This window comes from Lagopus muta, chromosome 2, assembly GCF_023343835.1.
Source record: "Lagopus muta isolate bLagMut1 chromosome 2, bLagMut1 primary, whole genome shotgun sequence".
Lineage (NCBI taxonomy): Eukaryota > Metazoa > Chordata > Aves > Galliformes > Phasianidae > Lagopus > Lagopus muta.
In genome coordinates, this window is record NC_064434.1 from 86,286,592 (window position 1) to 86,300,633 (window position 14,042).

Consider the following 14,042-nt stretch of genomic DNA (forward strand, 5'->3'; position numbering starts at 1 on the left):
GCTTTATAAATTTATGTTAATAGATGAGAGTTTTTTCCCTCAAATATTGTAATGGGGATCACTTCAGAAAAAGCCTACAGAACTGGATCCCTTTTTAATACATTTGTTGCAGAATGTGTATTTATTTAAAGAACTGATGTTTTCATTAAACTGAGAAGCCCACAGTTTATAAAATGGTTAGATAATAGTTCGCCCTTCTGACTTTATAATATGGAAACTTCATAAGCTGTCAAGGAGTTCCTAACAGTGAAAAAAGCATACGGCTCATACTAAATGTAAGGATAGTAAAATATCTGTGATTAGGATTTATGATTGTTAGGCAAGGATAGTAGATTCAAGAGATGTATTTAACAACTAGCACAAAGAATGGCAGAATTGAAAAGATCACTGGCATTGCATCAAGCAAACCACAAACCCGATTTGTCAGCCCTTCACTTATTATAAATGGAAGTAGCTCCATACAGGCAGTCAGAAGAGCTAATCTGGTACACGTTCTGAAAAGACAATCCAGAACTTCTATTTAAACAGAATTGTGAAAATGCTTCCAGTAATTAGCTTGCAGAAATAAAACTCGAAGGATGGAAATTTCCACTGACTTTAATAGCAAAAATATACAGAGTGGAGGAAATGGACTCATTATGCTGAAGAATTAACATCTAAAACAGTTACACTTTTTAAGAGCCACTGATCATGTTTTACAACCCTTCATCAGGTTTTTTTTTTTTTTTTTTTTTAAACACTTGAGTAATCAGGTTATAATGGTAACTGACAAAAGGTAGGAAATTCTAAGATAAGGTTGTCGGCGCCTCTCTCTCCCAGAACACTTCAATACAATCTCCTCTCTCCCCAAGCAATACAGCAAATTAAGGGCAGAGTCACCTTTAATGTTCAATTTCCTGTCCCTTTTTCAGTTAATGCCAGCCATATGTTTTAATTACATACAGCTTTTTATTTGGTGCTGGCAAGTAAATGACTTTAATATCTGTAGCGGTGATAACATCCTTTGCAGTTGTTAGGAAAGAGTAATTGCCATTTTCACCCGCTTTTTCTTTCGATTCTTGTACTGGTGCTTGAAGCATGATGTGTTAAAGACTTCATTTGAAATGCTAATTAAAAAATGTTTTAAAGCCTTTGCATTGTACTTCTAGTCCTCCCGAGACCAAAGGTGGGAAAATGAATCGAACCTTCAAACAGGGGATTGGTATATAAAGCCCACTGCACTCATTTCTATGTCAGATGTGATGCACTGTTGCGAATGTAGAGGGTGACAAATTACTTATGTACACGATAGTAACTGCAGAATAAAGGTAAATAAGGTGCCTGGCAGCTATTCAGAGAAATATGGAAATGTATGTAAGTACTGCACACTATTAAGATGTATTTTCTCTTTGCAAGTTCTATGTAGGGACTGTGATACACTATGTACAAACAGTGGTTACACTGAATAGTGCATTTATGCCATGCTCAAACATGATTAGACAAACAAGTTCATTGAACCAACCCGTTTTTAGGATTTAAGTGGATTCTGCACTTCTACTTCCTCTAAGTAACCATCTACTGAAGTTTACAACCTCTTGTGATATTTAGATTTTTCAGGAACAGAGATTTTCGTCTCAGACCCCATTTTGTCAGACTGCTCCTCTGTTGCTATCTGTTACATTGCAACAACATGTAATGGAGAATAGGTGGGAAGGTTTAACCAATCAACATCCACCTCTGACATCGTGGGTCAACAGAATAACACACAAAACAATACTTTTGGAACAGCCACTGTATTATTACAGTTGTTGCTGGTAGTGCAACAGGAACAGGTCCATAGCAAGCATAAGAGAATGGATCAGCTGCACAGTCAACACTGAAATTTCACTGACACTTTAGATTGGGGTTCACTACTCACTGTGACTTGCCAATTGTAAGCAGAAACTTAAATCTGCCAGCTTTACAAAATACTACCACCCTGAAGAGAGCAGAGTTTTAAACACTGACTACAACAAGGCGGAATTTTGCATTTTTGTATATGCTTTATGCAAAATTTGCAATCAGTGTTAATATCAAGACACGCATTAAATAACAATTTTAAGTTTGCCATGTTCTATATTTCAAGTGACAAAGATGTGTGAAGTTGCTGCTGCTGCTCCAGGGCAATGCAAACATTGTGTGTAATGTAAGCTCTTTGAGTGCAAGCTGAAGGCCACCCAGCAAAACACAGCTACTTAATAAGTAGCCATGATTCCTTGTAGCATAATTGTCTTAATTACCATTTATTTCCCTGAAGGCTTGTTGTATCCAGAAGTACACTATAACTCTTTAGTGGATTAAATTACAAGAAAGGGGACTGTTTTAGGAGTCCTACAGTCTTTCCATTAATTTCAACAAGACTTTTAAACTAAGTGAAAGGCAATAAAGTGAGCAGTGCTGAGTCTACTAAAAGAAAAATTAACTGAGATGAACTCGTAGATGCAGATACAGATCCTTCAAAACTTGGTAACTCATAGCACTTCCTTCATTTTTACCTGTGTGGAAATGCAGAGTGGGAATGCTGTATTTTATTTGTCTGTTTGGCTTGCTGATATAGGCTTTTTTTTTTTTTTTTTTTTTTCTCCCAACACTTTCAGGCTCAAGTGTACCTATATATTCTATTAAAGTTCTGGCCTAACCTCAAAATTATAGAAACTAGGACAATAAACTCCTTTGTGAAATGCTCATTTACAAAACAAAGTATGTTTTATTATGTACACAGTTACCAGAAAACACTTGCCTTGAGTCACTAGTTTACATTATAAAAGTAATACAGGTGGCAGAGCATGCTAAAATCTTTATGAGATTAAAGAGGTGCTGCTGTAGATACTTCAGCATCATACAAATGCTTTTGGAGCAGCCACTGTATTATTACATAGTTGTTGCTGGTAGTGCAACAGGAACAAGTCCATTGCAAGCATAAGAAAATGGATTTGTTTTTTCTTTTGTCTTATTTTTTCCCTTCTAGCAAGGAAGTTTTTTTCCTTTGCTTGTGGTTAACTTCCAATTTGGCACAGATATTAAGAGGAAAAACTGTTCTCTGTGAACACTTTACAGACACACCCACTAAAAGTCATTGTGCCAGATCTTCCTGAGAAGCTTAATATATTATTTTCAAACAACATACCACATTGAGGGCATTTTGTGTTTCAGAGCAGAGCAACAGCTTAGAGTTACTATGAATACATAAAGCAGTAAACAATGTTTTTGAGCCATTTCATTACGGAGAGGAAAAAGCCAGGTCAAGTGTTTGAAGTACAGTCTTCTATGACAGTGTTGTGGAATGGCACAAGCTGCCTTTCTATCTCTTTCTACTTGCTGCTGGTTTAAAATCTACTAAAAAAACCCAACTTCCTTGGAGCAGAAACTATCCCTTCGCGTACATTTATTGAGTGCCTCCTAGAGGGGACCTGACCCGTTATTGAAATTATTTATATCACTTTTACTGCAAACAACTGGCATGGCTCTCTGAAAAATAATCTCATCTTGCAGATTTTTCCATACTTTTGTTTTCTCTGAAAATTGCATGTTTCATTAATATTGTAAAGTGGCTTTGAGTGCTCTGAGAGAAAGAATTAAAGAAGTGCAAAATATTATTCTCAGCATTACTGTTAATTTTTCAGCTGAACGTTGGAACTGAGATAAACTTATCTATTAACCCCTAAGAAACGTTCTAAATAGATTCTGTCATAAAGCAGTCATCACATGATGACTAAACCTTAACAATCAACGATAGAATTATTCTCACAGTTCATCTGTGAGCTTGGTACTTACCACCAAGAGACTAAATTTACCCACTGCAGATGGCTAGGACAAAAATGATAGCACATCAGTTTGACTGCAACATGGGCTTGCTCACTTTTTGGCAATGCTGGCAGCACAGAAGCTGTGACTCCTTCCAGTCCCCTCTAAATTCATTTCAAAGAAAAACCTCAATATAGTTTGTAGCAATGACAGACAATGCAAGTCTCACCATGGATTAAGTAGCTGGGGACTTGCCCTACCTCTCAGGTGTAGTTTTGCTAACTCAGCAATGACATTATCCCCTGCTGCAAGCCAAAAAGCAGTGCCTATTGGAGAAGCACACACAGAGTCATGTTCCTCAGTTTCCATCAAAGAAGGGAGAAAGGCCAGTCTGTGGAGTCGTGGCATTCAACCACAGCACCCATCTTAGAGGGAATGAGACCTAGCAAAAGTAGATCAATGGAATGGGTGAAAAGTAAATTATTCATGTATTTTAAAACAAAACAATGTCTCAGGCTTCAACAGACCTGTAACCTGAGCTATGGGACAGCTGCTTTGAACCTTGTTTGAAATTAATTAGCCTCTCCTTAGTTAACACTGACTTCAGACAGCTTAAGGCATGAATTTGTTCTATTAAGGAAAGAGTTGCTTAACCTCTCCTTCCCTATCAGCGTACCTAGAAGATCACCACACATTTGTCAGTATGTCTGCACTCTGTGAACCCAAGGAGCCAGAAAATCTTCCACGGGCACAAAAGCCAGAAGACCTCAAAGCAACTCCTTTATTCTTCCCCTAAAGGATGTGGGTGAATTCCCACACTACAGAATTTTATACTTTGCCATTAGAAATTGTCATCACCATCTAGTATTTTTAAGAAGAATAGTCACTCTGTATATTAAATATAACCCACTATTAGATGAAAATATATCCCGCATGACAGCATACATTTTTTTCTTAGACAAAAAAAATTGAGAGAAAATGCATCAGAACTGGCAGGGTAAATGAAGAAATGCTTTCACCTCCTTCCTGAACATCTTGCATAGTAATTTATGATTCCTGCGTTATTCCAGAAGACAATTTTTTATATCTTTAAGAAGGGGTTAAGAACACACAGCGTCTGAGTTCTGGCCTTGGTCTACAAACATTCTGTGCCACATACATAGCAATAGATGGAATAAAACCCTACCTGACTAGTCTCACCATTTCGATTCAGAAAGAATTTTTTTTGTTGATTTCAATTCTGTGATTATGTTTTGACTTGGATGGTTTGTCCTTTAAGCTAGGTATAGACTGGTCAGATGTTTTGGTGACACATGATCTAGCAGCATAATTCTCAAAAACATACATGAGCTCACATTTTAGTAGCTTTAAAGCAAAAAAAAAATTAAGAAAAAAAATGCTTAAGATAGAAACTGAAGAACATGAAAAATATTTTTCTATGACATGCTTAACAAAAAAAAATCTTGCATTTTGTTGTCTTTTCCACTTTCAATATGCTTCAAATACTCTAACATAACTACTTTAGTATTTTAATTATTAGGAGAATACTTTCTATGACCTTATATTAAGCTTTTTGTTTGTTTCTTTTCTTACACTGATTATTTCAGCTGAGTTTAGTGGCCTGAACTCTATGTTTACAATTTTACATCACCTAAAGCTGAAAAAAAGGCAATATTTTCTCTTTATCAATAATGCATATACTTTTCCTGGAATAATACATGTACTGATCAGAGTACACTTGGATGAGCTTCTTGGCACTATTTAATATTAAGCAAAGGAAGAAAATCAGAATTAATCCTTCAGACCAGAGAGAGCTGGATACCAAAATTTACCTTAAAAAACTGACCCGGGGGGATTGCTCTGCAGCATCAATCGCTTTCCTCCAAAGAGGAAAGCTCTGCCACACCATGACTTAATATGCTAATTTTTAAGGTAATCTTCATTTAAGATCAGCATTTTTATTTAATATTCATAGTACCAAGGGTCTACTCTAGTTTGTTTTCTGATTACACTCAGAAGATTTCATTCAGCTCTCCAGTCTTACAGCCAAAGGTTTCCTGCCAGTATTGCACAGTGTTTGTTGGTCTGTTTAATTAAAAACTGCAGAACATCCATGAGAGTAGCTGAATATTAATATTATTCAAATTTACAGGCTAAAAGCTGGAGCTACTCAGATGTTAAATGCCTTGTCTAGTGCAACAGGAATTGTGAAGCACGAATCTGAGCTTTTACCACTTACACAATATTTCTATTGTATTTGGTCAAGTAAATGTTTTAACCTCTATTCATTGCACAAGTAATGAAATCAACCACCCATCTTGTCTCCTTAAATGTCTGACAAGAAACTGACAGTTATTTCCATGATTGTCTTTCACAATCATTACGTTCTCCAGTATTTTACATTCAAAATCCCAGTGTACTTACTTATGCAAGCTTTTTCACAAAAAGAGACCAACATTTGCTTCTCCACAGCCTTACTTACATTAATGCTACAGAATCTTGCATTTAACAGATCTTAAGGAATTCAAGTACTTGGAAGAACATAACAAATAATAAACGATTGAATATATACACTAATATATAGACTACTTCAAAATTAAATCTTCTGTCAGTGAAAAAAAAAAAAAAGTAATCTTTGATAACTGAAATTTAGCAGCAGTGTTTGAGAATTACAGCCATCAATAGCAGAGAACTAATGCGATAAAACTCTGTGGTTGAGGCTCAGAAATTGTGAGGAGAAGCTGCTTTTAATTCAGAACTAGTGTTACTTGAGCACTGCTACAGATAAAGTCTGCATACTCGATCTTGACTTTCTTTGATAACGAAGTATGTGGAAGACTATGCTGGTCTGACATGTTAGCATTCTCATTACATTTTTATATGTTTCCCAAGGCTCCATGAAAGTGTTTTTAAAATGGAAACTGGCTTCACATACAAATATGTTTTCTTATAGAAAATAAATTCATGTTCAAAATCAAATAAGTTTTTAACTCCCACAATAGAATAAGGCCAAGAATTACAAGGTGATACATTCCCACTGGGGACGTGGATTTAGGAAAAAGCTAAGCAACCAGCTAACAAAAAGTAAGCCCTAGGACCTTCAGTTAAAACACCTTGTAAAGAGGATTGGGTTCAGCTACATGAAATCTACTGCACAAACACAAAAGATGGCTTTTGAGGGAAAACCTTTAGAAATGGCCAACAGTCCTGCAAGAAATTCAAAGTTAAAAAAAAAAAAACAAAACACAAATTCTAAGAAAACAGGTGAAAAAAATTGCATGACATCCTAATTTAACATAAGGTTGAGTTACTGCCTGACACACTCAGTCTACCTGTCTGCACTCAGTGGGAGCCAGGCATGCATTTAAGAGCTTTAATGAACTGGGATTAGAAGGTCTAACAAAACAAATGAGGTTCCTGGGAAAGTTAAGTAATCTTACAGGAGCTTTTCCACCAACATCTGTGCTTAAGACAATCATTAACGAACTTACCATCCCCGTGTTTAATTTCAGCTCCTTTCCCCCTCCCCTCCAGGTTTTCCAGGAAAATAAAATTTTGCAAAAAATCGTTTGAGAATTATATTTCCCCTCTCAAATATAAAATACACTGGCTATTTCCGTGCCTTCTGTCTGATCATGAAATGACTCTTCTCAAAGTGAACAGAGGATGCGTGCAAGTGGTTGAGTAACACTTCTAAAAGTGTCATTGCTCTTTAGCTGAGTTGTGTAAATTAACCACACTTGACTCCTACCTAAAATGCAATTGCAAAATATGTTTTGGTATCTAAGCCACCACAGAGAAGCTGCATATGTGAATTTCTGCTCACAACAGGGTAGTATTCTACAAGATCATTTTACAAGATTCAACTGTGTGACTTTTCAGGCAGCAGTAACTAGGTCATTTACAACCATCTGTTCATAGCCCTCTGTCTCCCTGCTGTCATCACTGAAGCCGTGGACTAATTAATTTTCACCTTCTAATCAGTGGAGATGGATCTGAAACTAACAAATTGCCCAGTCCCAGTCAGCAGCTTCTGGACTCCTGTGGATAGCATTTCCGTGAGACTTCATTACATATAAAGGTAAAAAGTGTCTGAAAGGCGATTCCTTCTGACATGCTCTGTGTATAACAGCCTTATGGAAGAATAAAGTAGTCTTCATTTGATTCTTCAGATGGAAAACTGATCTGTACATAATTATATTCAAATCTCCAACAAAGTATTTAGTCAGCTTATGAATTTTGCTATGAGGAGTTGGGCATCTAAATGCTTGGAGATACAAGCATGAGGTCTCACAGAAGCCTGTGAGGGAGCACTAAACTAAATCCAGTTTTCTCTTCTTCTTTCTGCGTAAAAGTGTCAACATCTTCCTCTTAGCTTGTAGCTTTAAACAAGATTAGTAGCTTACTACAACATCACTGAAACTTTATCTTAAACAGAGCTCCCAAGCCAACATGGTTGTATTTCATTTGTTCTGAAGATTAACAAAACAAAATTCTTCACAGCTTATGCTCTTCAAGCCCAACAGCAACCAAGAATGTCATAACTTATACTGAACCAATCCTTAAATGAGAGAATAGGTGAAACACTGCAGCTCTGGAGTTGTTTTCCGTGTAGATATCTATTATGCATTTAACATGTTAAAAAAAAAAATCTTCACTTCAAATGATGCTGATTTTAGTTTCATGGAAAAGTCCTGCTCTTAAAAACATCAGCATTATTACAGCAATATTACTTTGATTCAGAAGGTATCATAAAATGAGCTAGAAGAAAAGCACCTATAGATGAATAACATCAGAAACTATCTGCAGATCCATGAAAACTACTCAAAGAGAAACAAAGGTCAAGAGATTGTGACCTACTTTCTATATTCCTGATAGGGATTCCGCATCACAGCACCTCAGCTAGAGTCAGGGGAGAATTAGCACTTATAAGGCATCAACAATACAAAACATTCACCAATGTTCCACACTAAATAAGGTTAAAATAGCATTGAAATTCTTAGACTATAGATTTTTGCTTTGAGGAAAGTGACAAAATATAGCAACTTTGAATAATACTTAGCCATGCAGGACTTCTACCTGGAGCAGGGACAATTCCTCCCCAAACTCCCCATCTGCTGTATTGTACTAGAAATGATTGCAAGCTCACCTGGAGTCACATTCATCCAATCAATATTTACAATCCTATCAACAAGGATTAGACATAATCCTAAAAGAGATATTCTAATTCTATAATCCCTGCTTTTCAAGATGTATGACAGTGATATAATCCAGCAGAAGTAAAGGAATCAGAAAAATGCGTCTTTAAATGGTTATTTATTTTCTGATTAGAGGTTTGCAGCTGGTGCATAGCATTGTTAGAGTTGCAGCTGATTCTCCAAGTGTGCAGTCAAGCATCTCCATGCAGTCAGATACAGAATGGGAGTCATATGGCCATAGTTCCATGCAAGTAAAGAAATGAAAAGGCACTATGCTCTGTGATCCAATCATGAGAGGCTCAGATCTGGAATCCCAATTCAAATCAAACTGACTCATCTTTATGAAAAGCAGAGGCCACCCCTGAGTGAGCATTAACAATACTTTTTTGGTGCAAAACTTCAATAATAATGGAGGTTAACTGAGAAAAAAAGTATACATGTTCATGAGCGTTTCTGTGATCAGAAACTGCATGTGTGAAGAGCTCTTCCTCTTCAGAGTAAACAATGGAATCCTGACTTTGGTCCATATCTGCATGTATCTTCTTTAGTAAAGAATCAAGACACAGGAGATTTACCCCTCTACCCGTCCCTTTTCTCCCAGCAAGCCTCTCCAACCGTTAACTTCAACACAGTACTTGATATTAAAACCCATGTTGGAGGGAGATGGGACAATGGCAAGTTATTAGCAACTTGTAATATAACAAGGGTTTGGTTCACTTAAGTTTAGGATTTACACTGATAGAACTGCAGTGCATTGATTGCTAGCAGGAAATGCCAGAGCACCAGAATTAGTCTTCCCCACTTCTGCAAAAGAACAAGGCAATTGATGGCAAAAGCAAGATACAATATTTTGCTCAACACAGTTTGTGAGCACCACATTCTTTTTTTTTTCTTTTTTTTCCAACATGCAACTTTAGCTTTAAGCTTTTGTGTGTGCTATGAGACATGCATAAGTAAAAATGAGTGCTATCAGGTAATTATCATAAACACCTTACATAGTAACTCAAAAAAATCAAGGGAAGCTTTTTTGTTAGAGAGGAAGAACATGATGTGAAGAATATGAAAATTGCCTATATAATGCTGGCACAGAGATGCCTCTCAAACCATTTTATCAGCAAAAAGGAAGCAACGTCTGCTGGTAACAGCTAAAGATCACATTCTAATTTTAACAGTTGCAGTTAACTCATTCCCAATGGAGTTGCACTTACCGTGAGAAGGTTTCTAACTGCTTCAGCGCTGAAAGGAAACAAGCATTGAGTCATTCAACTGTGTTTCTATATGCAAATATGCTTCTTGGCCCATGAAGGGAAAGCATATGGAATCTGCAGCTATAACCCTTCCAGTCAAACCTTTCCAGACATTTCTTATAATGCAAATGCTGAAAAAAATGTCATTTTCCACACAATATTTTAGCTGTCCCTGTACAAATATAATTGACAGCACACACACATGTTCTATTAATGGACAGAGTGTTATGTATAGAAACATATTGCATACCTAGAACTGGTAAGAAAAATAAAAATCTACAGATACTAGTTTTATTTACAAATTGTCATATGTAACGCAACAGATATTAAGCTGATATATTACATTCTCATTAAGTTTCACTAGACCACATAAGAATTTTCCCAATTACTATATAAGACCCAGAATGGTAATTCATTACAAAGAATTTAATTTCACACACTGTAGCCAATTTTTGCATTAATCTCTAGCAGAGCCTACAATAGAATCTACATTACAGCTAGTCAACAAAATGGAAATAGAAAGATTCCTTACGGCAAAGGTGATTTAGTACAATGATCTGAATAAAATTCTTTATAGTTATGAGACTACTCTCTGATCTCAATTATACACATAGTGGTAGGACAATCCCAGCAGCTAATATCAAACTATATTAAAAGGAAATAAGTAGACTCCCTTGGTGGGTAGTGATGAATATAAGGCTCTTTAAAGAGTGATTTTTCAGTGAATCATGTAAATAGATTTGCACTTTAGAATAAAAACTTGAGCGAGTTATTTTAGAGTAGAAAATCAGAATTTCTTTTTCATTCAGGAAGTGAATGAATAAAGAAAAATGTGAAAATATTAAATTCATTAAAGTTCAACATAAAATTGTGATGAAACTTTACGGTAAGTGCTTTTGAACTGTTACCTACTTCTCACCTAGATTAATTCCTGCTTTGATTGTGTGACTGAACACAGATGTTGAAATCCCAAGTAAGCTGAACTCACGCAGGTGTCAGAAGTGCCTAATAGGCATTCAGGTCGTGGTCTTAAAATTCTAGGATAATTCCAAGGATTGCCTTGGAAAAATTAGACTAGTTGTAATTTCTATAACTACTTTCCGTGCTCTGAATACTTAGAACCCTACTCATCTATCACTACCAATACCCTGGAATCTGAACAATCTGACATACAGTATTGAACTTAAGAGAAATATGATTGGAGCTTAAATTCAGAGGTGGGAAGAATGATAATAATTTCTTTTAAAATATCATTTAACATAAAAGTATAGGCATAAAAACATACTCAGTTTACCTACTGAAAGACAATAATGTTTTGAATGCTTATGTTATACATCTTTGGCTTGGTTACAATAAAATCAAGTGGCACCTCATTTAGTTTAGAAGCATTATTGTGGTATAATTTTTTAGCTAAATGTCTAAGAATACCTAGACTTACTGCTGGAGGTTTTATAGAAATATGTACCTTAAACCTTAATTCACTGCACAAGCAAAAATATTTTTGGACAGAAATGAAAACTGTTATATACCATCCAATCCAAACATTATAATGAAAAAATATTGTAATTAGCATATGTCTTTCTCACATGTATTTTTAACAAATACACATGATAATACATACGGGACTCTGATGCAGAAAAATAAGGAAACGTGCCTTAAAAAACAAGTTGGTATCTTGACTCAAATGTGATTATTTTTTTCTGAACTGAGCAGTCAGCACATTTTTTAATGGCTGCCAACTGGCAAGTGAAGTATTTTCCTTTTTCATTCTATGGTAGGACTGGGTAAATTGTGTTTTGCTTTCACAGTCATCTCCTCCATACGTAAAATATCTTTTCCCATTGCCATTGTGTGCATTCAACTATGTCATAGCCATGCTCAACTGTATGAACTCCTATCACAAGACAGGTTAATTGTTAGAGACCAATGCCTACTTGATCTTCTCTCCCAAGGAGCAGAACATTTAATAACTGTCTGGAAAATCAGTACACTATTAGCAGCAGGACCAGGTAGGGCTTTCCACTTCAAGTTACAAAGGCCAGAGGCCAATGAAAGCCAGGAATAGAATGAGCTACACTATATCTCTTTCAAATAATCTTAGAATAAGGGTGAAAGGAATCTAAAAAAAACAAAGGAAAAAGTTAGGAAGGAGAAAACATCCCTGGAGTTATGGAAGGAATCAACTGGAAAAAAAGAAAAAAAAAAAAAGAAAAAAAAAAAAGGAAAAAGAAAAGAAAAAAAAAAAAAAAAAGAAAAAAAAAAAAAGGAAAAGACCTGCAAGAGAAAAGGAACAATCTCACATGAAATGGAGTTTCAAGGGATAGAAGTTGCTGTCTCACACTAATTACAATTTTGAATGTTGCACTTTGTTATGGCTGAGGTACTATTACTCCTGGTGTGCCGATACCACGGAAGGAATGTAAGTGCCTGTGTACTTGTGCTAGACCTACAGCATTAGGTCTTATCAGACTGGAGAAAACTGTCCAGGAGTGGCTCAACCAATGTAAGTTGCTTAAGCACTGCCTGCTGCACTTCTTTTAGTGATGCACTTTTAGACACTAGTTTTTTTGAAGGACAATCACTGAGGTTATATTCCCCTATGATCCCCATACAAGGGCCTTTCAAATGCCATTCAAATCATTAAAAAAGTAAAGAAAACAGCAGATAGAGTCACAACATCTAAACTCCTGTTTATCCATCATCATCAATGCAGAGTTGGAGACGGCACACGTTCTGCCTTACTCAGAACACAGGTAGAACTCAGTTCTACCTCAGCCCTGGCAGGGAATGGCCTCTGCAACCATGGAGATGGAGAGGGATATTTGAGCAGACATAGCTATCTCAGATGAGTGTTTTTGCAAAGGTAAGACTCATATCGTTATAGTTCAATCATTTAGAATTTAAACATCTAAACTGGCTGTCTGGGCTACATCTAAGATCAGTTGGGAGACATAGCTACTGTCAGCACAGGACTCATATTTTTTGACAGGCACCTCTCTATAATAAAAGGGAATAAAAGCATTTAAAACTTCTAAACCAGTTGGTGGCTTAGGTTACCTGTCACATTTTGGTGATATACTCACTAGGGACTTGTTTGATAGCGGCTATACACACTGAGCAGTATCAGACAAGCACTGAATTTTATCACTGAGGTAGACATCAGAAGCCTAAGAGCTTATCATTCTCCTACTGTTATCACCGAATTCCTGAACCTCTCATGCAAAAGAAAATGGAGTACAATGTTTAAATGATCTTGAAATAACCACCAAATTATCACATATGAATATCTACCATAAACCAAATTAAATATGTGTATTTTTCTTGGTTAGCTCTACATTTACATATATTATCCTACTCTTATTTTATTATTAACATTTTTTCTTTGATTGATAGCCTTTCTAGGCCTGTGAAATAATCACAGAATTGAAGATCAGTCTGATGTTACTTGCCCTAATAATCCCCTTGCTTAAAAGCTAAGGAAGGTTTTAAAGTGCTTCTAAATAAGAAATCCAGCTTACAAAAATAAGACTAACTTCTTCTCATAGGTTGAGTTTAAAACTGGGAAAGGACAGATCTTAGCAGAGGAAAAAAAAAAAAAAAAAGAATAGAGGAGCTTCTACAAGCAATCCTGTGATATCAAACTCTTCTGGGAAAAGTAAGCGTTAATTAAATTTTACCAATTAATTTGGAAATGATAGACTGAAGAAGATTGTTACCTTAGTTGGAAATGAATTTATATTCCAGAAAAGACACTGACTGCTATATATTTCTCTCTTCTGTGTTATGTATTTTTCCTAGTTCTGAAAATTTTAGTGTAGCCTCCATTGTGGAGACG

The 14,042-nt window shown here is 36.0% G+C and overlaps 1 protein-coding gene across 4 annotated transcripts in view; it reads right to left on the reverse strand.

The window, feature by feature from the left end:
* Positions 1–14,042, reverse strand: part of MTA3 (metastasis associated 1 family member 3) — a 132,788-nt gene that overhangs the window by 16,556 nt on the left and 102,190 nt on the right. The window contains exon 19 of one of the 4 annotated variants that reach the window (XM_048934805.1): positions 10,169–10,196. The exons of the other annotated variants lie outside the window; for them this stretch is intronic. Within the exon in view, the coding sequence (XP_048790762.1) occupies positions 10,169–10,196 (28 nt within the window). The remainder of the gene's footprint in view (positions 1–10,168; positions 10,197–14,042) is intronic. 4 annotated transcript variants of the gene reach the window in all.